This window comes from Eschrichtius robustus, chromosome 1 (assembly GCF_028021215.1).
Source record: "Eschrichtius robustus isolate mEscRob2 chromosome 1, mEscRob2.pri, whole genome shotgun sequence".
Lineage (NCBI taxonomy): Eukaryota > Metazoa > Chordata > Mammalia > Artiodactyla > Eschrichtiidae > Eschrichtius > Eschrichtius robustus.
In genome coordinates this window covers 192,365,535-192,388,134 of record NC_090824.1, presented here as the reverse complement: position 1 = coordinate 192,388,134, position 22,600 = coordinate 192,365,535, and the positions used below count along the sequence as shown (strand labels likewise).

Here is a 22,600-nt window from a genome sequence, read left to right as displayed (position 1 = left end):
TGTGCTTCTCACTGCGGTGGCTTCTCTTGTTGCGGAGCACGGGCTCTAGGCGCACGGGCCTCCGTAGTTGTGGCACGTGGGCTCAGCAGTTGTGGCGCACGGGCGTAGTTGCTCCGCGGCACGTGGGATCTTCCCGGACCAGGGCTCGAACCCGTGTCCCCTGCCTTGGCAGGTGGATTCTTAACCACTGTGCCACCAGGGAAGTCCTGGAATAACATTTTTAAAGGCATTACAAACAAAAGAAAGAAAAGGGTCCCAGCCCAGGGAGCAGCTTCATACGCTTTGTTTCTTTAGAAATCTTCAAAACATCTTTAGGTGCTTGGTTTTAAAGAAAGGGGGGGGGGGGGGGGAAATGGTAGAGAACCAAACAGCGTAGTTGATCAACCCTTGTTATCACGTTAATCCCTTCCGCCACCTTTCAGAACTCCAAAGAAATCTATACAAAATTTTGTCCCGCACGTTATCTTCTTGGAAAAGGCCCTGAGCTCTGAACGTAATCTCCGAGGAGACAGTGACCAAAAAAGTAAAGAACCTCTTATTTAAGCGTTTGCTTTAGCGAACTCAGTGAACGGTCCTCTTTCTCACCTCCAAGCCAGGTAAAACCAGCCTCCCCACTTGGCACATACGGGCCACCTAACATAAGACCTCAGAAGGCATACCAGGCTCTGCTTCCACTCGTTGCTGGGTTACCTTGCTCCTTGATTTAATTTCCTGGTGTGTATATGTTTACTCAGGTTGCTGTCTCACTTGAGCGAGACTCGCAGTGGAACCTGTTACCACATTTATCAACATACCCTTTCCCCTTATTCCTCTCTACTCTTTTGAGGCCACCTGAACTTGTCACAGTGCTGGATGGGTTGTCCATCTGTCTACTCTCTTTGTGTTCTGGTCTAGAGATGATCAGTTTGGTGGCGGTACTTTTAAGCTCGTCAGATCACATTTCTGTCCCGCCAGTCCCAGGTGGTATAGAATTCTCTTCCATTCCCACAATAACGTTGTTGTGAGAAAGCAATGGTGTGCTCTTAGCTCCCTAGAAAAGAATATTGTATAAAACTAACACAAGCTTTCGGTTTCCGCCAATTATTCTGGCATTGTCACATCAAAAGGCATAGCCCTCTGCACCTGCCTTGGCCATTTCTTCCCTAAGAGTCAGCAGAGCGCTCGGGCACCCCCTGACGTCGCACCGCTCACCCCTTCTACCCTCCCCAAAGCCCCCATTTCAAGTTCTCTCCTTGAACATAACTCCCGATCTTCCTACAACCCTCCTCGTATTGGGGTAAAGAACTGAAGCTCACTCTTTTCCATACTCGACTCATCAGTCAATTCTGAAAGCTCTTTTCCTTGCAGAGCGCAGATGGGTAAGTTTTTGGGTTTCGGTTGATTTTTTTTTTTTTTTTTTTCCCCCTAAAACTTGCCTGAAACCAGTGAGTCTGGCCCTCGCGCACCCGGAATCTCAAGGCGGGGAGTGGGCTGGCCAGGAGGGTCCCCGACACCCAGGGCTGTTGAGAACGAGATCGGCCCCGGGGAGCGGCGAGGAGACGCAGGCGAGCTCGGGGCCCGGAGTCGGGCCCCCCGGGCAGCCGCGCCCCGACTCGCCGACCCCCGCGGCGCCGGCGGCCGGACCCCCGCGCCGGGCAGGGCCCTCGGTCCTGGGGGAACGGAAGGGCCGGCCGGCCGGGCCGAAAGCGCCGCGCCGCGGCCTCCGGCTCCTCCTCGAGGCCAGGCCGGTGGGTGGCGGCGGCCCGGGTCCCCGGGGATGGCGGCGGCCGCGCTCCGCCAGCAGGTGGCCCCGGGGTCCCGGCGGCGCCGCCTCCTCCCGGCGCCCCTCCTCCCGCGGGGGCGGTCAGCGCCCCGACCCGGCTGGCACCCCGCCGCCGCCGCCGCCGCCGCCGCCGCCCTCGGCCCGCCCGCCGCGTCCCCGGGGCCGCGCTCGCCGCCGCCGCCGCCGCGTCCGGAGCTGCGCCCAGGCCGGCCCGCGGCGAGCGCCCAGAGCGCCGGCAGCCCCAGCCCGCCCTCCCCGCCCCCCCAGCTACGCGCTCCCCAACGGAAAGTTCGGCTCCGGCGGCGTCTCGCCCGGCAGCCGGGGATGAGCCGGGGTCGGGGGGCGCGCTGAGCGGCGGCCAGGAGGGGGCAACTTCTCCCGGGAGAGCGCCTCCCGCCGGGCCCCGCCGGCCGCAGCCCCCGGCGGGCTCGAGTGGTTTTTCCCTTGCCTGTGCCTCCCCCCTGCGGATCCAAGAGACGGACCTAGGTCCCCGCGCTCCCGCTGCCGGGTGACAAGAGCCAGCGCCGCCGCCGCCGCCGCCGCCGCCGCCGCCGCCGCCTCGGCCGCCGCTCCCTCCGTCCCTCCGCCCGGCCGGCCGGCCGCTCCCGGCCGCAGCCCCTGCCCTGCCCGCCCGCCCGCCCGCCGCACCATGGAGTTCTCGGAGAGGAAGCGGAGCAGGAAATCCCAGAGCTTCAAACTGGTGAGCCGAGGTAAGCAGCGGGCCGGGCCGGGCCGGGCGGGGGGCGTGCGGGCGGCGGAGCGAGGACTTGGCGCCGCGTAAACAGCCCCCGGCCCCTTGCCCGTCGCTCGGGCCGCGCAGCCAAGTCCCGGGGGCCCGGGGCTCCCGGGACCCCCCGGCCCCCTCCCGAGGGGGGGCTGCGGCCGCCCACACCGGGCGGCGAGGAAAGTTGTGCCGGGGGGAGGCAGGATGTGATTCCGCGTAAACAAGTCGGAGGGCACATCAGGAAATTAGCAAACAATGACACTTGGGGCGCGGAGAGCCTTCTTTGGTATTCCACTCCTGTGGCTCGGCGGCGGGGTGGGGGAGGACGCCTGTCCATCAGGCCGTGCGGACACCAACCCGGACCAGTGCTTGTGGTGGGTTGGGGGTCGGTGTGTTTTCCAACCCCCAAAGAGGAGGAAGAAAGGTGCTGGTGGCGTTTGGAAGATGGAGAAAGACGCTCGTTAGGTGTCCAAGCCCAAATAAGAATTGTTGACATTCAGCATCTTTTCTGGGTACGTTATTTGGCCTGGAAAGGTGTTTTCGAATAGACCACTTATCCGTCAGGTAAGTATCATTAAAAAAAAAAAAAAAAAAAATCCAGCCGACCCTTGACGATTTAACAGGTGTACACAGCAGTCTCTGGGCTTGGGTTTATTTCATCAGGCGAGGGGAAAGTTGAATAGTCCTGCCTGTGGTCAGTGACTTGTTAAGAGTCTCTGTTTTTCCTGATGTGACTTCGAAAAACGATGAGAACTTAAGGGCAGACGTAAAAATGTGTCTATCAAAATGCATCGTGTCACCTTAAATTAGAGGCAGGTGACTTTTTTCTCCCCATCATGTCACAAGTCCCAATATTGAGTTTAGAATGATCCTGTTCAAGTATCGCCTTTGAATCAGCTTGAAGTCACAACCAAACCAGAGAACCTGTCCACTTTGGTCCTCTGTTGTTTTATCTAGCATGGGCATCAGAGCAGAGAGCAAGGCGATTGTGTTAACAACCTGGAGAAGTCCCATGTAAGCTGATGAAAATTCGAGGGCGACTGCAATTTCCAGCTAAGCTGAGCTAACTATGATGCAGATTCAGTAAAGCCTGCTTTGGGTTACTCTGAAAATGGTTTGATTATAGACATTTTGGAGATCTACTCCTGTTTCCTCCGATTGAGCTTGGATACTGTTTAATGAAAAAAGCCTGAAGTAGTTTTACGTATTCAAAATATTTGGCTTTTCCTTGTCTCTACGTACATTTTTTTCCCCCAGCAGTGTTGATTGCTCAGTCATTTGTACTTTAAAAGTCCCTCCATATTTGACTGGCCTGTTGGTCTATCTGATTCATTCTGGAATGTAGGCTGCTTTCTTATTTATGACCTCAGGGAACCTACTACTTTATCTTAAAAGTGAGAGGAGTTTTGTAGACCTTGTCCTGGGAGGTCTAAGGCCCCAAAAAGGGAATCGCTGTTAACAAGGGACCTAGTCTAGTTTCTTACCTAAGCGATCCTACTTATTAGAAACAGACAACTGCCAAAGCACAGTAGCCTCTATAGAGAAGCTTGTAAAATACTGTGTCTTAAAGTTTGACTGACATAGCAAGTTTGTTTTTTTCCTTTTTTTAAAAAAAATTATGGGTCTGATTTTTCTCTCTGCTCTGCAGGTGCATTTTTAGAACATAAACGGTTGCATATTAAAGTGCAGTAGCTGAATGCAAGACTCACTTTCTTATCCAAATTATACTATACTTGAAATAACAAATCAGTATTTTTCATGTGTGCTTGCCTGTAAGCTGCTCAAAGGCTGGGGTTTTTCTGGGTAAACTGAGAGTACCAGGTAACTCTAAAGCATACTATTCATCTACTCATGAAAATGCATTGTAGAAATAAATTTGGCATCTTCCCCTGGCCTATGATTGGGCAAGGTTCTTTCTATTCCTTGTAAACATAACTTGTCATTTAGAAGAAAAGAAGCCTCGTATGTAATTGGCATCTGTGGGCCAAATTTCCTGTGAAAACTGTGTGATCAAGCAGAGCCGTTTTCTAAAGTCAAAGTAATAATTTCAAGTCTGTGTACTTCTCCAGAGTAAGCAAAGTTGTAGGGATGACCAGTGACTACAAATTCTGTGATTAACCGAGTTCTCGAAAATTATATTTATAAATTAAAGTATAGCTTATACCTACTATGTATAATGAGATGCTAGCCTTTCTTGCTTATTCATATCTTGTAGGTCATTAGAATTCTAATTTTTCGTTGTCTTCTCACCCCAGATTATCACCATGAGGTCTATAAGATCTCAGAATTCAGCACCGATGTTAATGGGGAGGCCAAAGAGACACAACCCACTTTTTTAGGTAGGTTCTTATATCAATTAATTTCTCAGCAAAACACCATGGCCATTTGCAATTAGAGAGAAGGAAAAAAAAAAAGATTGTGCCACAATGGGAAATGTCTGCCATTGCTTAATGTATGACCTTCTTTTCAAGACCTTTTATTTTACAGATTGCCAATATATCCCTTATTAACATTGCTAAAAGTTGTAATTTCAGACATAAATGTTTATTAGTGTCTACACACAGTGCTAATTATCACTCACACCCAGAGCCAGATGCTGACCGTGCAGTTTTGTGGCTCTGCGTTCACCCCATTTACATTGCGTATTCACTGGCATGCTTCACTGGCAATAGTTTGTGTAATTGGGGTATTACATCTTTGACATCTGGGTAACAGAAATTCAATTTCCAAGAAGCTGCTATTTGTTTGGTTTTGCCTCTGCCTTGGGTGGGATAGAGGATTAATATGCTGTCTGATGATAATGTCCCTTCACCTCTGTGGCCTGGTTGCTAATCCTGCCATGACAAAATTAAATTAACTCTCCAGCCAAAAAGCGGAAGGAAGAGAAAAGTGTGATTGTCCGCTGAACCACCTCTTGATAGGACTAGCGATCACGGAGCCCCTCCTCATCTGTCTGGCTTTGTGTTCATTTCACACCAGCATCGGTGGTCAGAGAGAAGAGCCAGGCTTTGCTCTCCCCACCCTCCTTCCCAGCTCACCCCAGGGCCAAGCAGAGCAAAGCAGCATCTTGGAGGCCATCCGACAAGAGTAGCTGCGTGATGGATGAGTAGGTCCCCCAAGAGGATGCCCCTCTTTCCAAGTGTGGTTTTTGGTGCACATACTGTACCTGAGGGGCCTTGCCCGTGCAGTTTGTTATTTGCAGACCATGAGCCAAAAATTAAACGATTTAGGATTCTGCCACGAAGAATGAAGTACCCGTGAGGTTGGAGTGGAGGGTACATCATGGCGCTTGGCCTTCACCTTGCCCATCCCCAATACCTCCTCGAGCCCCAGGGGCAGGGTGAGAGCTGGGTGCCGCACACGAGGAAACAGAACACGGGAGACGGTCCTAGCAAGAGGCATTGAAAGCAAGGGCCAGAATGGCCGTATCTCTGGGGAGAGTTGATAGGTCTTAAGGAAGCAGGATGTGTGCGCAGACCCAATGTACTGCCAATTAAAACAACGAGGAAGCCAGGCAGTGGGGCGTTCTCACTCTTTTGCTTTGAGGAAGAGCAAGGGTGGGTTGCAAAGGACCGAGAAGTCAAACAGATAATAAGTAGAGGTAAAAGGGGAGGGAAGTAATGGCATTTCTTCCACAAGTGAGCACCAAAGGCACGTGAATCTTTCCATCCAGACAGAGAGCATGACTGAGGCCAGCACTGTTCTTGGCACCTGTTTACCGTTCAGAGGTCTAGAACCCAAAACGTTCACAGTCAAGCGAAACGCTAAGACCCAGCAGGAGGATATTCCTGGATTGTACTCTCTTCAGTTCCTTCAACTTACTCAGAATTCTGTATTTTCAGTTCCCTAAACTCGATCGGTTGGAATTCTATATATCAAAGCACCACTCGATCTAACCATTTGAAATGAAGAACTTGCCTGTTAGTAGAAAAACGTACATTTATCATAAAAAAGAACATCACATCCTCGGTTTCGTTCATCTCCAACAAAGCAGGCTTTTCCCCCCTTTCTGCTCCCTACTTGGAAAATGGTGAGGGCGCTATACAGTAGGTGGATTCTGGGTACGAGAGAGTGAAGGATGCAGGGCAGGAAGATGCCAGCGCTCGGAATTCGGTAAAAGGTAAACTCTCCACGGGGCAGGCCTGGCTTCGTTTTTCCTAGCGCGAGTCCAGGGAGATAAGAGACCATCAGTGAAAGGCCAGGCTTGGGATAAGTTTCTCAGTTGTTGGTCAGGGAGGCCCTTTGACATCAAGAGACAAAAGATGGACCAGCATGAAAATGCCTGGGTTATTCTCAGTCTTCTGCTCATTCTGGGAAAAGTGTGATATGGTTCCCAAAGAACATTTCTCTTTTGTGATCTTCAGGTCAGTTTGGAAAAAAAAAAAAAAAAAAAAGTGGAAGCGCAAATGATGACGCAAACCCGATTTCTAGAGTAATTGAGAATAGTTACTGATAGCATATGAGAATCAGAATTCTGTTGTTGACAGTGTAATAAAGTGGACTTTTATTTAGCTAATAGCTCTTATTCACAAATGTGAAGTCACTCATCATGGCGCAGAATTCTGCGTGAGGTCTGTGACACCCAAGGGAGTTTGTTAGCAAAATAGCAGAACTGTTTCACCTATAACGCGTTCCTCACACATGGCCCTCGGGATGGTGTATGGGATCTTCTGCGTTCAGACGTACATACGTGTCATCTTTGATACTATCTGCGCCTATAAGATTACAGTTCATGTCTCAGGGAAAGAGAACGCTCCAGAATCTGGCAGAGGTTCCCACCTCAAATCAATTTCCTCGGAATATTTTCAGGCTGTTGATTCATGCAGCACATCCAGCGAGGTAGGATAGCTCAATGGTGTGAATGGCTTGGCTGAGCGCTCTGGGTGTTCCTCCCACATTTTTAACTTGATAACAGGATCCGAAGAAGTTACTTTACCCTGTGGACGTTGGCTTTGTCAAGTTGGCCGTGATGGGCCACTATGAAGATTGGGTCACTATTTTGGAGAAACACAACTTAATTCGTTTTGATCCATTCAACAGGTGTTTTTTTGAGAATATGTGACGAACTCAGCACTTTTCTAGAGTGGCAGTGGGGTCAGGGGAAACCAAAGAAGTGGATGGGACAGGGACCCTGCCCTCAAGAATTAAAATCCAGTTGGGGTGACAGGACAAATTCAGGGCACAGTGAAGGAGCAAAATTCAGTCCGCCGTAACAGCTGCGGTTGTCTGAGTGCTTGCTCTGTGCCCAGCGTCGAGTCGAGCACTTGACGTGAAGGATCTCATTTACTCCTCAGAGCAAATCTGTGAGAGTTATCACCATCCCTGTTTTTGTAGATGAGACTCAGAGGTGTCAGGTGGGCTGCCACAGGTCTTCCAAGGGACAAGCGCCATAGCCGGGACCCCACGCAGGTCCACCTGAGCTGGAAACACCCCATAGCACGCACAGCGCGTGTGCGTGATAAATCACAAATGTGAACCTTCCGGACAATGCGCAAAAGCAGAGCTGGGAGGGAAGGATCACATTCAGGGTCGGGTGGAAAGCTCTGGAAGGGGGAGATCTTGAACTAGGGGAGGACTTGGGTAGGCAGAGGGGAGCTGGAGAAGGTTCCAGGTGGGAGGGGTGATGTGAGTCTCAGCAGAGGGCCAAGCATCACCGTCATCGGACTTTAAGTGCCAGGTGCACTTCGTAGTTCGGCCAGCGCTGGCGCATCTGGCATCCCATGACTTTTACAGTGGACCCGTGCGGTAGGCTGGGCGGTGTTGTTATTCCCATTCCCCAGAGGAAGAAACTGAAGCTCAGAGTTGAGTGACTTGCTCATAAGCAGCAGAACCTGGAGTAAACCCAGGTCTCCTGTCCAAAGATCCTTTGCCTCCGCCTGGTTGAGCCGGGCAAATCCCAAGGATCATCGGAGAGACCTCAGCTGGCAGCAGGGCACTTTTAGGAAGAATTTTAATGAGACAATGAACTTACTATTCATAACTATAATACAAACATTTCATAAAATCTCTTTTTATATTTGGATTTTGTTCTAGATTTACTATTATAATAGATAAATATGAAACATGTCTATTTTTCAGGTGTCTGGTCCATTTATTCATTCAGATATTTATTGCACTCCAATTATCTGTCAGGCCCTGGTCTAGTTGTTCTTTTTAACATTCAGTCTGTGACACAACTTTCAGGAGATGAAGCTCAGGGTGCAGTAGCCAAGCCAAGTGAGCAGGGTCTAGATCTCCGATATTTTGAATCTCTTTTCAATGGCTTTCTTGATGACAGCGGCCTCTACCAGGGTCCCCAGAGTCTCGAAATTCTCTTCGGGTTAGAAATGCAGCCAACAAGAGTAGGTGTCATTCATCGAGTTTGCTGTGTGTCAGCTACCATGCTAAGAACTTTGCTTTTTGTTCTTTGGTTTTTTTTTGGCCGCACCGCACGGCTTGCGGGATCTTAGTTCCCTGGTCAGGGATTGAACCCGGGGCCACGGTGGCAGTGAAAGCACCGAGTCCTAACTACTGGAGCTCCCCGGGAGTCCCCATGCTAAGAACTTTGTTATCCCATTATTTGTCCCATAAAAGATATTATTATTTCCACTTCACAGGCGAGGAATTTGAGGATTTCACAAAGTAACTCAGTGACAGAACCAGGATACAAACCAGGGTCTGTCTGTCTCCAAAACCGTGCCCTTAACCACGGGAAAGGCTCGTTCAAATGAACTCCTGGCTGGGACCCCAATATGTACAGAAGTGGAAGAAGAGTGGGGCAGCCAGGAGCAGGCAGAAGAAGCCCAGAGCACCGTGTCCCATGTCCCACCCTCCTCTGCCAGCCTCTGCAGAACTGTCAGGGTGCCCTCATCACTGTGTAAAAGCCTCTTGTCCAGATGGTTTCCGAGAATTCCTGCAGCACTGAAAGTATATCTGGTTCTACCGTGGGTCCAAAAATGGCTTCAAAAACAAGAGCAAGCAAAGTCAAATCTGAGAGCCTCTTGAGGAGACCTAAACACTGATGGCTTCTTTCAATATAAGTGCACATAAGTACATGTGCTTCTGTAGCTGTGGGTGCAGACTTAGTTGTCCTTGGAGAGCACTTACTTTACTGCCTGAAGTTCTGGAGCTTTTGCTGCTAGGCCTGTCTCATACTTCCATTAATCACTGAGTTAATATCATAACCACACCATGAGGTAGGTGTTATGTCCCTGAGACAAATGGGAAGCTGAGCTCGGAGATGACAGTGACTTGCCCGAGGTCACACAGGAATTAGTAGCTGGCCCCGCTTTAAATCGGGTGCTTTGACATCTAGTTCTGTCCCCTTTTCCTTAAGCCAGAGCGGCCTGTTCTCCCCGTCCCCTTCTGCCCACACGAGCTGATCTTAGTATGTAATTCATTATTCTCTCTCCTGCTCAGAGGCTTAACTGCCTTCTCATGGATTCTAGGGCCAAGGTGAAATCCCTTAACTGAGTCCTGAGTATCCACAGTCTGCCCCTAATCTGCATCACCATCTTCGACTTTGATGTAACTTACCTCCCTGGAACCCAATTGCCCCCCCCCAACAAAGTAGGACCTCCAGGTGAGGAAGGGGGCCCCACCACAGGTAGAAGGAAAGGGGGCGGCCAAAGGCTTGGACGCGGGGAAGCCCGGGACCCATTTAGGAAGAAAGGAACTAAGGTTTGTTTAACATCCACCAAGGTCGGAAAACCCCAGCTTGAATCTCAGGTTAACAGTTCAGCACACCTCGGACAAGACTCTTGAGGGTTTCCTTTATCTTCCATAATGAAATACTGGTGGTGGTCCTGGGTTTCCTTTATCTTCCGTAGTGCAATACTGGTGGTGGTCCTGAGTCCCTCATCAGATGCCCCGACAGCATGCAGGACGTCCTATACGGTGAAACACTTTTTCAAAGTAGAAAATGCTGTATTCTTATTTTTATCCCCTTCTCCCTTCTCCTCTGACTTAGAGGTTATGCTTTCTTCTTGGACACCTCAGCACTAAATAGGAACACCGCTCTCCTATGGCACTTACCATGGACTGCCTAGTAGTTCCTCATTTTTGTACGTGCCTTTGCTGTGCTCCAGGTCACCCCAAACACTTCCCACTTTGAACTGTGGTCGTTTTTGCCCCATCTCTCCTCATGTACATTGGAGGATCACAGAGCAAGTGGCACCTGGATTCTGTCTTGAATCCTTTAAGCCACTTAGCACAGCATTTTGTTTGATCACAGTCGGTACCCAAATTATCGGTACTCAAATCTGCGTTATCTCATTGCATGAGTATACTGGATACGGTTGCGTAGGACTCTGAAGATTTGCTTTAAAATATACTACCGTCTTGAGACTTTAGAGACAGTTAGTGAGCCAAAGATATGCCTCATTTAACCGAAGAAGCTTTGGTCATGTACTAAACTAGCGTAGAAACTGGGGATTTCTGATGTTGATGGGTGAGAGACAACTCGAAATATAATTTTTTTTTCAAATCTAGAAAAGACCAAAAAGGAGAGGAGCTCGCATATGAAAGCAGCGGCATGTTGCAAACCCAAACTGAAAAATAACATATGTTCTGCTGGCTCCGTACTCCGCTGTGATCTTGGCACACCTCTATAAACGGGCTGAAGACTGTCCTGCCCTGTTTGTAAGCCCGTGTTTAGAACTGATTGTCTGGTTCTCGGGCTGCACCTGCAGCAAGTTTTCCTACCTGGATTTAAGAAAATCCATGCATTAAGCAGCAGCAGACCTTGGTGAATGGCCCGTTTGGGAACCCTGCCCCGACCCCATCGCACAACTGCACGCACCTGTCTTTCTGTTTCTCATAAGAGCTTGGTGTGGTTCAGCAACCGCCGTATACATGAAACGTGTGATGGGTTGTGAGAGTTGGCTTTTCTAGTAACGATCACGACCGTATCACTAACACAAAGAAATCTTCATGAGGGACAGAATCTAAGAAGATGTCTTAACAATTTAGCCTCCCTGGTTCCCATGGGAATATGGATGTTTCCTTTTGGAGGAAAAGAGCACGGCCGTCCATAAGGTGAAAGGAAGACTCCGGAACAGTGTGTTTTGCATCTCAAAGTTGAAAATAGATCTAGGACGTTTATGCAACAAGTCTGTTATTCTTGAAACTAATAGATTATTGGAGAGAACACTACCTGGGAAGGAATGTTAGCGCAGTAGCAGGATGCACGCCGGGACCTATGGTGACTGAGGCAGGGGGCACATGGAGGGCCCCTGGAGAATCGCCCCCTTGCCTGAACCTCCGGTTGTCTGTGGCTTTCAGATTAGGACCCAGATGACAGATAAGACGCTGCATGAACTGCCACCTGCCTGCCTCAAGCTTATTCCTGACACTGCCCTTCCCACCAAACCACTTCCCATTCCTGCAGCGGCCTCACTTTCCCTCTTTACCTCTTCGCCTCGGTGGCTGCACGGACCACCCCCTCTGCTGGCAACCCCGCACCTGCACCATGCTCCCTCCGCTTTGCTTGGCTCTCTCATCCCTAAAGCCTCCAAGCTGACCTCCTCCAGGCAGTCTTCTCTGATTTCCCCCTCCCCTCTCCTTCCACAGTATCTCTACCAAAGCGAAGGCACTACCAGTTTACTTCTGTCTCGCCCCCCAGGGTTGGAAGCTCCCTCATGGTCATCTCTGTGTCCCCACCGCCCAGCGCCACGCTGGTCATATCACAAACATCCAAGGATGCTTGGCGAATGTGCCAGGAGCCCGATTTCAAATTAAAAATAAAGCAGCGAGATCAGCCATCTTGAAGCTTTATCATTCACCTCTTTTACCTCCCAGCTCCCGTCCTGGCTGCACGAGGTGAAAATCTACACGTCCTCCTCAGTAGCTACCTGGACCTCACATGGCAGGAGTAACATACACCAACACTGACAATGGAACAGTTACTTTTCATTACACATTTTTTTCCCTTTCTTACGAGGTTAACAGCAGGCCCCCCTTTTATTTATTTCTTTATTTTTGGCCGAGCCACACGACTTGCGGGATCTTAGTTCCCGGACCAGGGATCGAACCTGCGCCCCCTGCAGTGGAAGCGAGGAGTCTTAACCACTGGACCGCCAGGGAAGTCCCCAGGCCCCCTTTTAAAGTTTAACTTGGGAATAGGACGCCCTTGTGTGTATCCCTGCCCCCGCCCCCAGGGCCTCGCAGGCTTAAGCTGCACGGTGTGAAGGTGCCCCTGGAATGTTGCAATACCGTGGGCTTGGCATCTGCTCTGCTGGTCCCTGCCTACAACCACCTCTACTAACTGCCTTGCCCGTGAGATCCTCTGTTGACCGCTTGAGTCTCACCTTGAATTCCTGCAGGGCAAGACTTTGAGCTTCCTGTGTTCCCAGCGCACAATACCTGGCACCAAGTAGACTCTCGATCGCTCATTTTGGATAAATGAATGAGGACCATGTTAAGACATGTTAAAATGTAGTTTGCCGCCAGTTATCAGCTGATCCGAGTGGGACAGTTTGTTGAACCGAGACGGTTTTCTTGGGCAGGACTGTCCTGTGCGTGGAAGGAGGTCTAGATCTCACCCTCTGAATGTTGGCAGTATAAATACACATGAAGGTCGGGAGCGTCCCACCCAGTCATTGCGATGATCAGAACTGCCCCCAGCACACGTGAGCCAGAGCGTGGTCCTTAGCAGGCCAGGGCTGTGGGGTCCTTTAGCTTTGAGTGGAGAAAAACTAGTGCATCGCCATAGACTGGATGCCCTTCCCTCACCGTTCTCTCAGATGCCCGTATGAAGGGGGGATAACAAATGACAGAGGCTGTGATGGACCAATTCAGTTGCATCACCATCCCGAGAAGAGAGAGATCAAAGGGCACATTCCGTTCAAGGTCAGGTTACTGTGCCTCCTTTCCGCACAAAGGACAGCTTATTGCCTGCATATTTGATCATATATTTTAAAACCATTAAGAAGCTTAGACAGATTTTCTTTCGAGATTCCAGACAATCAGTATCCTTGTAAATAAGAATCCATAAAATTGTTTTCTTAGTATTGCATTTTTTTTCCCAGCATGTACAAACATATACTGTGTTATTTGAATTCCAAGGGTTTTACAATGTTTGTTTTTTTTTTAACTTGGAAATCAAATTTTATATCTGAAAGGTTAATGGAGAAAACTAATTATGCTATCTGGTAACCAAGTGTGTGATGAGACGTTTGTCTCTGTAATTAACAGCAAGGAACTTTTATAGTTTCATAAAATTGAATGCTACATAGAGTATTCCGTGAGCATTTGTTCGGACGAGGTGTCCAAAACAGAGATGTTTATGGATGATATAAAGTTGAACTGAAATGTAATGCAGGTGTCTGTTGTGCATCTCACAGAATTTCTCATTGTTGAAATGGAAGCCAGAAGATTAATAACTTGACTTTGTCATGATAAAATAAGTAATGTGTTCTTGGAACAGTGGTATGGCACATAAGTTACTCAGTAATTCCAAGAATTTATTCTGTTCCAGGAATAATATCCTGAACGATTTATTTTTACAGAAAAAGTTGATGCAACATAATAGCCTACGAAGTTGCTTGCATGGCTAAAGGAATTATATCTCAAACGTGGCTTTACACCCACACATAAAGTGTAAAGAGCCCCACAGAAACGCAAGGTTAAGGCACACCTCGAAAGGAAGAAGTCAGGAGGTGCAAAAGTAAAGGTTCTTCTGTGAACATTAACTCATTCTCCTCGCACATATATAATTTTTTCAATTACTAGCAAGGCTTTAACGGGTACCTTAATAAGCATCGTGTGGAATATGGCGGCGCAGCATTTGCTGCAGGAGTGGGGAGCTCTAGCCGTCCCTGTGAACTGCTTAACTCCGCCCTGAAAGAGGGAGCAGTGCAGCCACGAGGGGCCCAGACCTAATCCGTCTTCCTCTGGCTCCCTTTGGTCATTTTGGGTCACTCAGTCTTATCCTTTGTGAAATGGGGGAAACGGTGCCCTGTCTGTCGTCTTCGATAAACTAGGAAGGCGCTGAGGATGAGACGCGTTCCCTTGGGAGAGCTTTCATAAAAGACACGATTGACTCTAGGCACCAAGTGGCCTCATCTTGCAAACCCCACGCCCCACGGAAACCGGGAGAACTTCCGTCACAGATGCCACAGGTGTTGGTTTACGCCTTGTACATCAGTAGTGTTTGGGGTTTTTTTTTTTTCCCCAGCTTTCCTCAACAGTAGCGTCCCAGCATAGCTGATACTAGAATTCACCCATTCCTGTATCCATTGGTAGGTCTTTATTGAGCAGCCCCTGGTGCCAGGCTAGGAGATTTGACAGCCCACTAGGGTGTGACGGGAACACAGAACCAGGGGACCTCATCTGGGGAGTTAAGGGATGTGACCCTTGAGAAGAGGACATTGAAGCAGAGAAAGACCTGAAGAGTAAGTATGGGGGTGGGGCCGAGGCTGTGAGCCGGCCAGGAAATGACAGGGCCCCAAGAGCCGAAGACCTTCCTTAGAGCGGATGCAGGGAGCCCTCTGGCCATCCAGGACAGTCGCTAATGGCATTCGGATTTAATTGTCCTGAAGTGAGGCCTGGGCGCTGGTATTTTGTCACAGTTGTCCAGGTGATTCTACTGTGTGTCAGACCCCAGAGCCGCCATCTAGAACAAGGGGAGACGTAGCAGGAGCCAAGGCTGGAGGAGCCCCCAGCACAAGCGCTGGCCTCCATCCCCAGGTGGCCGGCATCCCACCGAGGCAGGCCATGTGATGCGGTTTGCATTTCTGGAAGATCACCCTGGCTTCAGGATGGATGTGGCTGGGAGGGGAGCAGCGCTGAAGACTTTTGGCCGTAGCCCCATCAGGTGGTAATGGGAGGCGAGTGGAAGGACTGAAGAGCAATCTAGAAGTTATAATAAGCAGGACTCAGTGATTAATTGGCTGTGAGAGGGGAGGGATGGGAAATGAGGCCCAGGTTTCTGGCTTGGACAGTGGGTTGGTGCTATTTATTAAGGCTCGGGGATAGTCATCATAAAATACATTTTTGGATGTGATTTTAAGGTTGCTCTTGAAATGTGCAAGTGGAGCCGTCCAGTGGGCAATTGGATATGTGGGCCTGGAGCCCCGAAGTGGGATCGGGCCCCCCACAGACAGATGGTCGCTGGAACCGGAGAGAGGCTGGGGGATCCAGGAAGTGTGCGGAGAGGGCCCAGGGAAACTTGGCATTTAAGGCAGTGACCGTGACCTGTAAGTGCGTGGTGAAGTCAATTTAGCAGATTGTCACCAACAGGAACAAGAAGAAGAAGAGAAATAGAAAATATCAGAGTGTCTTGCATGCAGGAAGGATAAATTCGTGAAACTTTGGTTTTCTTGCTGTGAATCACAATCAAAAAAGATTGGAAGCCTCTGATTTAAGCTGTGATTGCCTCACCCCTGGAGATTTCCCCTTGGCCTCACTCAGGGAAGGCGACCACTGCCAACCTCCAGGTGCCTTTGGGCCCAAAGTCATCAGAGTTTCTTGAGATTCTTGGAAGAGAAAGGTGCTGTGAATGTGATCCGTTTTCATCATCATTAACATTATTTACATTGAAGATGAAACTGTACGACAGCATGTGTATTTAAGTTGGAATATTTTAAAAAATTTAAATGCCTGAAGAAATATAATACCGCCAGTCCTTAATCTTGTTCATCCTTAACTGACCCACGGTGTAAATACGTATATTAACATCTCAGTCAGGAGGGGGGATGTGTACTTCTGTACTAGCGTTCTTTTTGAGTTTTCTGTACAGTAGAGCAGAGGGTCAAGATTTCAGATTATATTGAAAAGGATTGTCTCTTTCCAGACAGTAAATTATGAACATTGTCTCTCATATTGAATGAAGGCAAGATTTTGGTTATGCTACTCTAGGAAAATGGAAGCAGCCCTTGATCTACAATCTTGTTATATTTTTCCTGTGTGTATTGTCAGCCTTTGAAGACTTTTGCTTTATGTTTCACAGAACCATGAACACAAAAAAATTCTTATTCTGCTTTTTCCAAGCTAAAATATTTGGCTTTTGTAGAACCAACAGGACTCACATGAACCATGTTTTGAATTTATAGGACACGTCTGAGCCTTCTTCTTTTAGTTTGAAACAGTACAACTAAGTTGGACTCCATAAAGATAGTTTGGTCCAAAGGTTTCATTGTTTCCACCATGTGTATTAAGATAAGTAGGGGGTTAAGGTGCTGACTAGTTGAAACAGCGCCCAGCGCAGGTCACAACAGCTTCCTGGATGCCACGCAGAGGGACTGTTTTGTGGATGGAGCCCTTCCTGCCATCCAGCTAGTTAGTTTCCCGAGCGTCTTAATAGAGCAGTGAGGCTCATGGACCTTGGAGTGTGGCGGGTCTCTAATGTCTAAACTCAGAGTCTCTGTTTTCTCCTGGGTGAGATGTGTTCATAACATCCGGACCTCTTAGCTTGTGATCAGGATTAAGTGCAGGCAGCGTGCTCGCCAGAGGGCCTGGTACACAGTAAGCGCTCCATAAGTGGTAACTTTAATACTTTTCCCCCTAAGTACGTCCAAATTCCTTTAAAAAATACATGACTTGTAATGAACTTCAAAAGAAAGTCATCTTAGGCCTATACCCCAGGGGTTGCAAAATATGCCCCACCCAGGCCCCTCCTTCCTTGACTTTCTTTTGCTGCCGTCTCTGGCCACCTACTTCTCCTTCCTGCCCAGCTTCATCTTTCCTGGGTGACTTAGAGAAGATTTTTTATGTCCAAAGCTGCCTCTACCAGTTGCCTTATACCCAGCTTCACATTACCACAGGGAGAAGGTTGTACATAATTCTTCCAGATTATTTTTTTCTTACAAAAAAGTAATACATATTCATTCCAAAACCACTTTGAAAGTTTTAACGTATAAAGTTGAAAACAAGGTATAAAGTAAAAAGTCCTGTCCCAGTCACGCTCTCCAGCAATAACCACTGTTTTTTTTTTTTTTTTTTGGTTGCACCAGGTGTTAGTTGCAGCAGTAGGCGGGCTCCTTAGTTGCGGCTCCAGGGCTCCTTTAGTTGCGGCTCGCCAGCTCCTTAGTTGCGGCACGTGGGCTTCTTAGTTGTGGCATGTGAACTCTTAGTTGCGGCATGCATGTGGGATTTAGTTCCCTGACCAGGGATCAAACCCTGCATTGGGAGCGCAGAGTATTATCCACTGCGCCACCAGGGAAGTCCCGATAACCACTGTTAACAATAGTGTGTGTGTAAAAAATACACGTGTGTGTGTTACAAAAAGGAAAATTGAATCATCCTGTATAACGTTTTGTATAACCAAATCTCCATCTGTTCCACACAGGTTGAGTGTCTAGTTTGAGCCAAGTAGTTAGGCCCTGATTATCCAGTGCTGAAGGAAGTAATCATGGTCTCAGACATCATGGAGTTTCTAGATTATCCTTCACTTACTTCCAAATGACTATAAAAGGTCCATTTCATTCTTTACAGACATGTAAAGATATACTGTAATCTCATTGTACTGATATGCCATAATTCACTTATCTAATGCTCACTGATTGATGTCTGGGTGGTTCCCAGCGTCTCCCTAGCAAAATGAGGCTACCGTGAATGTCCTCGTACTTGTGTCATGGGTACTTGTCGGAACGTTTCTGTAGGATAAATGCCTGTGAATGGAATTGCCGAATTCCCTCCAAAAAGATCCCCCAACAACAGCCTAGAGAGGGGACCGTAACCCTATGCCTTCACCCAAAATGGGCTTCATGAATCTATAGTCTTTGCCAAATTAATAGATAAAGAATTTCACATTAGTTAATTTCCATTACATTAATAATTAGGGACATTAAGAGATTTGAACTATTTATTTCTCTTGTGAATTGCATGTTCACGTCCGGTGCCCATTTTCCATTGTTAGTATGTGTCTTTTTCTTCATTGACTTGTAAGACCTCTCCCGTGTATTTGGGATTTTAACTCTTTGGCTTGATTATTCCTGAACATTACTTGAAGTGATGGCTTCTGACCTACCCACTTAATGTGGCTGGAATTGCAGTCCATGTCTGATGAAGGAACGTTCTATTGGGAGGCCATGTTGTATTTATCGTAAAATCAAAGTTTTCCATGTTATAAGAACACTTGGGGGAGAGGAAAGTAGATAAACTCTCTGAACTGGTTGGGTAGTTCTAGTGGTATCATAGCACTCTCTTCTTCTCATAGAAGTTTATTCTCCTCTGTAGATGTTCTTTGAGGGACACGTTTGAGAAGCAGTGTGACAGCCCATTTTGATTCATTTCCTGGCATTTCTCTGCTCCCCTGGCCCTTCTTACCCGTCTCAAGCCCTTCTTGCCCTTTCTGCTTTGAAGGCCCGTTTTCCAGCCTGGACCCATGGCATTCTGTCTTGGGACCTGTCCTGGCGTCAGCTCCTCAGCCTTGATTAAAAAGAGCTCCGGCCTCCCGCCCTGGCTGTGGGTGGGCCTTGCTGGGTGCGCCTGCCCACGTGTTAGGAGAGAGGCCCTGGGTCCTTAGAATCATTGTGCATCCATTTGGGTCCCATGCTAGGCTGTAAACGCCTGCAGGGGAGAGACCGTATCTTGTATTTCTTTTCTTTTTCTTTCTTTGCTCCCACAGTATCTCATATTTAGTAGTAGTACAGTAAATGTTTATTGAATGGATGAATGAAACTGGTATTATCTAAATAGATTTGAAAGGACTTCATTGTCCTTTCAGTGAAAACGCCATGTATGTGTTGAGCTGCCTAATTATTTTCCACCTAAAACTTCAGCTGAACGGGAAGGTCCTCCAGCACGTGGCAGCACGCATGCGGGTTAACGCCTCCTGTTCAAAGCTTTCCTCAGTGGCATTTAGACTCCGTTGTGTCCTTGAATGGACTCCAAGGGCTGTTTCAGGACTGCGGGTTCTGGCACGTTCTCTTCAGTAGAGCTCGGCTCCTTTTTATTTTGGGGGGTTCCACTTGAGATCGCTGGGGAGGGAAGGGCTCGCTTGGTAACCGCCGCTCTGTGCTGTAGGGCTCTTCAGACCGCTCTTGCCGAGTCAGAGCCCCAGGCTTGCGTGTCCCTGGTAAACATGGCTGTGGTCCCTGGGGACGGCCAGTTGTGACCCTGATAGCATCTGCAAGCCAACACGGGTTTGGAGTGAGGATGCCAAGCCCGGGTCTTCTCAGAGCGCAGAGTGTGCCCCAGATGCCTGGCTCTTTGGCTCACTTGTCAAGCCATGTGGTGAAGAGAGCCGGGGCCTGGGCCTGATGGACCCTGCCTCCTTTTTCCTGCTCTTCCTCTCACTGCTGTCATTTGACAGGTTGTAGTTCAGCCTTTTCTGCAACATGGCTCCATGCCAACTTCTACTCGTGTTTGAGAGGAGTTATTTGCAGCGTTCAGTATAAATCCTGGTCATCTTAGTATTTCTCACTGATAAACTCAGCTTGTTTCTATTTAACATATCACTACCTGGAAAATGCAAGGAGTTGTAAAGCTTTTTTTTTTTTTTAAACGTATATTCACAGTGACACGCAGCCATCACCACTGTTTCCAGAACTTCTTCAACATCCCAAACAGAAAGAGTTCTTGCTGTCACTCCTTCTGCACATCTTCTCAGATGTCCCGCCTCTGTTTCTAGAGCTGGCAGGGTCAGCTCTTTAGACCATAATGTTGCCCAGCCTCCTCCCTGGAAGCTACAATTTGAGTCTACTTTTTCCTCGTGGATAAAGAACAATGTCCGTAATAACTCGTAGTGTATTTGAAGATAATTAAGTCACTCAATAGCCATTTATCTCTCAGAGGAACGATCCAACTTCTTTAACCTTTCCATGTTCCTTTCCTCTTTCTTGTTGACTTTTGCACCATCTCCTCAAGTTTCTCAACAGGCTCTTTAAAAGAGCGCAGAACCTGGACCTGATGGGAGTTCTCTGGTGGCCTAGTGGTTAGGATTCCAGGCTTTCACCGCCGTGGCCCGGATTCAATCCCTGGTCAGGGAACTGAGACCCCACAAGCCCCAAGGCCCCAAAAAACAAACAAACCCAAAACTGGACATGATACCGTAGTAAGAGTCGGCCCATACTGGATGCAGTGGTGACTGTCCCGCCGTGCTTTAAGTGTCTGTCGGTCCTTTCGTAGAGGTGAGTTACCGAGGGGCACCCTGGGGATGGTCTTGACGGTGGGTCAGGGCACGTGAGGCGCTGGAGGTGACGCGGTTCTGACCGCTGTGACTGCTGCCTGCCACGGGGACGGGGGTCCAGGAGGAACAGGTGGACTCCTTCCCCAGCTTGGACACAAATCAGGTGATAGCTCTTTTAATGTTGAAATGAGGGTTTTGAGCTCTCTACGTTGTTAGATTAATAGGAAATCTGGTATCTCCGAATACGATGACCTTCCACCCCCTGAATTGTTGGTGAACCGCAGGGGCTGACTTAGTCCAGAAGGCCAGCTACCACTGGTAGTAATAGTAGCTACTGCTACTATGGGAATAGTTCAGGAGCATTGCTTCACCGTCAGCTTTGTGTACATTTCCAACTGCCTGCCGATTATCTAAGTTGCCTTTGTCAAAACTAGCCTCGTTGTATCGCCACTTCCCTGCACCCTTCTAATTCTCTGACTGGTGTTAACATCCATCCGGTCCCCCAAACTAGAAACCTTGGAGTTACCTTTAATTGATTCTCCTTCACATCCCACCCCCATCCCCACATCCAGTGAATCACCGAGTCTCTCTGGTGGACCTTCTTAAATGTCTCTCTTTCCATCTTCTCTCTCCAGCCCCGTCCCCCAGTGCTGGTACAGACGGGCACGGTCACTCACATAGCCTTTAGCAACAACCCGCTGGCTGGTTTCCTCTGCCCACACTACTTCCACCATAGTTTTGCCAGATTTGTTTTTCTAAAGTAAGGTCTGATTATTTACCATCCTTACGTTAAACGAGATAATGAATTTTAAACTACCCAGAGCAATGACCCAGTTATCTCTAGCGCAAAATTTTTCTTCCTTAACCTGGTACCTTACTGGGATGACCTCACTGTACATTTCCACTTCATCACCTGCCACTTCTCTTGATGAGCCTTAAACTCCCGGCACACAGACTGCTGTTCAGGAAGAAGGGTGGGAGGTGATACAGCTGTGGCATCAACTCAGACAACAGTGAGCTTCTGCCTGGGGCCAGAAGAGTGATGTTTGGGGGGGGGGGCCACTGTCCCCAGCCCCGAGGGAATGGGAGGTGAATAATTTTCATGAGGTGCTGCAGGGAGGCAGGGTCCTCAGAGAAGAGCTGATTTTTATCTCTAGCAAGGAAGCAGAGGCATCTACAGATCGTGGGGCAATCTGCTACCTGGAGTTCCGGGGGCACAGAGTTAAAAGAGGTGTACGGCCAACAGAATGAGGAGAATCAGGACCATTTCTTAGAACAACAAACCAGTATAAAGGGATTTGGGTAGAAGATGTTGAGAGATTTGGAGGGGGAGTACCTTTCAATTTGAACAAGATGATTTTTGTATCTCTGGGGCGCAGGAGATGCTTGATAAATGTTTATTGAATGATTTATTTCTGGTACTTTTTCAGTCCATCCTATTAACATATTGTTTGTTTATAACCTTAGGATCACATTTAATTCTACTGGACTTCACTCTGCTTTTGGTAGGACATTTCTTTCATTTACTTAAGAAAGGTATATGGAATGCCTACTGCATGTCAACACCAGTTAATTTTTAGGGCAAAGATATGGTGACTGTTCTTTGTGAGTCTTTGTGAAAAGAAGGCATATAGAAACGGACATACAATGTTTATGTACGTCATCTCACTCTATGTTTGGGCATTACCGTCTTTTTTTCTTTTATTACCCCAAACCATGAATAATTGTGTTCTGCGTAGTATATCTTTCTCTCCTGGCCAAGTTAAAGGAGATCCTGTATGGTGACTTGTGTGTTGCAAGACTCCGTATGTATTATATAAATTCTTTACGTAAAGGAAAGTGATCTAGTAGAGTCTTGAGGTTTAGCAAAGGGTAGAATCCAGCCTACTATCTTTTGTAGACCTTGTCCAAAGGAGTCTAGTCAGTAAACGCTCAAAACATTTTTCATTTAAGGCTGTTTTACCTATAAGGCAGCCACATAGCATGGATCCATGTTAGTAAGATTTCTTACTGTTTTGTCTTTTCTAAAAAGATCCAGCCCCTTGCGGTTAAACATAAGTAAAGG

The 22,600-nt window shown here is 48.2% G+C and overlaps 1 protein-coding gene across 9 annotated transcripts in view; it reads left to right on the top strand.

Moving 5' to 3' along the window:
• The first annotated feature begins 2,093 nt into the window (after positions 1 to 2,093).
• BEND7 (BEN domain containing 7) overlaps positions 2,094 to 22,600 on the top strand; it is an 83,272-nt gene continuing 62,765 nt past the window's right edge. For 4 of the 9 annotated variants that reach the window (XM_068561648.1, XM_068561623.1, XM_068561616.1 and 1 more), the window contains exons 1-2: positions 2,336 to 2,472; positions 4,742 to 4,825. In XM_068561648.1, coding sequence (XP_068417749.1) covers positions 2,412 to 2,472; positions 4,742 to 4,825 — 145 coding nt within the window. In that variant the 5' untranslated portion in view covers positions 2,336 to 2,411. Of the gene's footprint in view, positions 2,473 to 2,911; positions 3,051 to 4,741; positions 4,826 to 22,600 lie in introns of those variants that run through there. The other 5 variants (XM_068561642.1, XM_068561607.1, XM_068561666.1 and 2 more) reach the window with 4 other exon arrangements.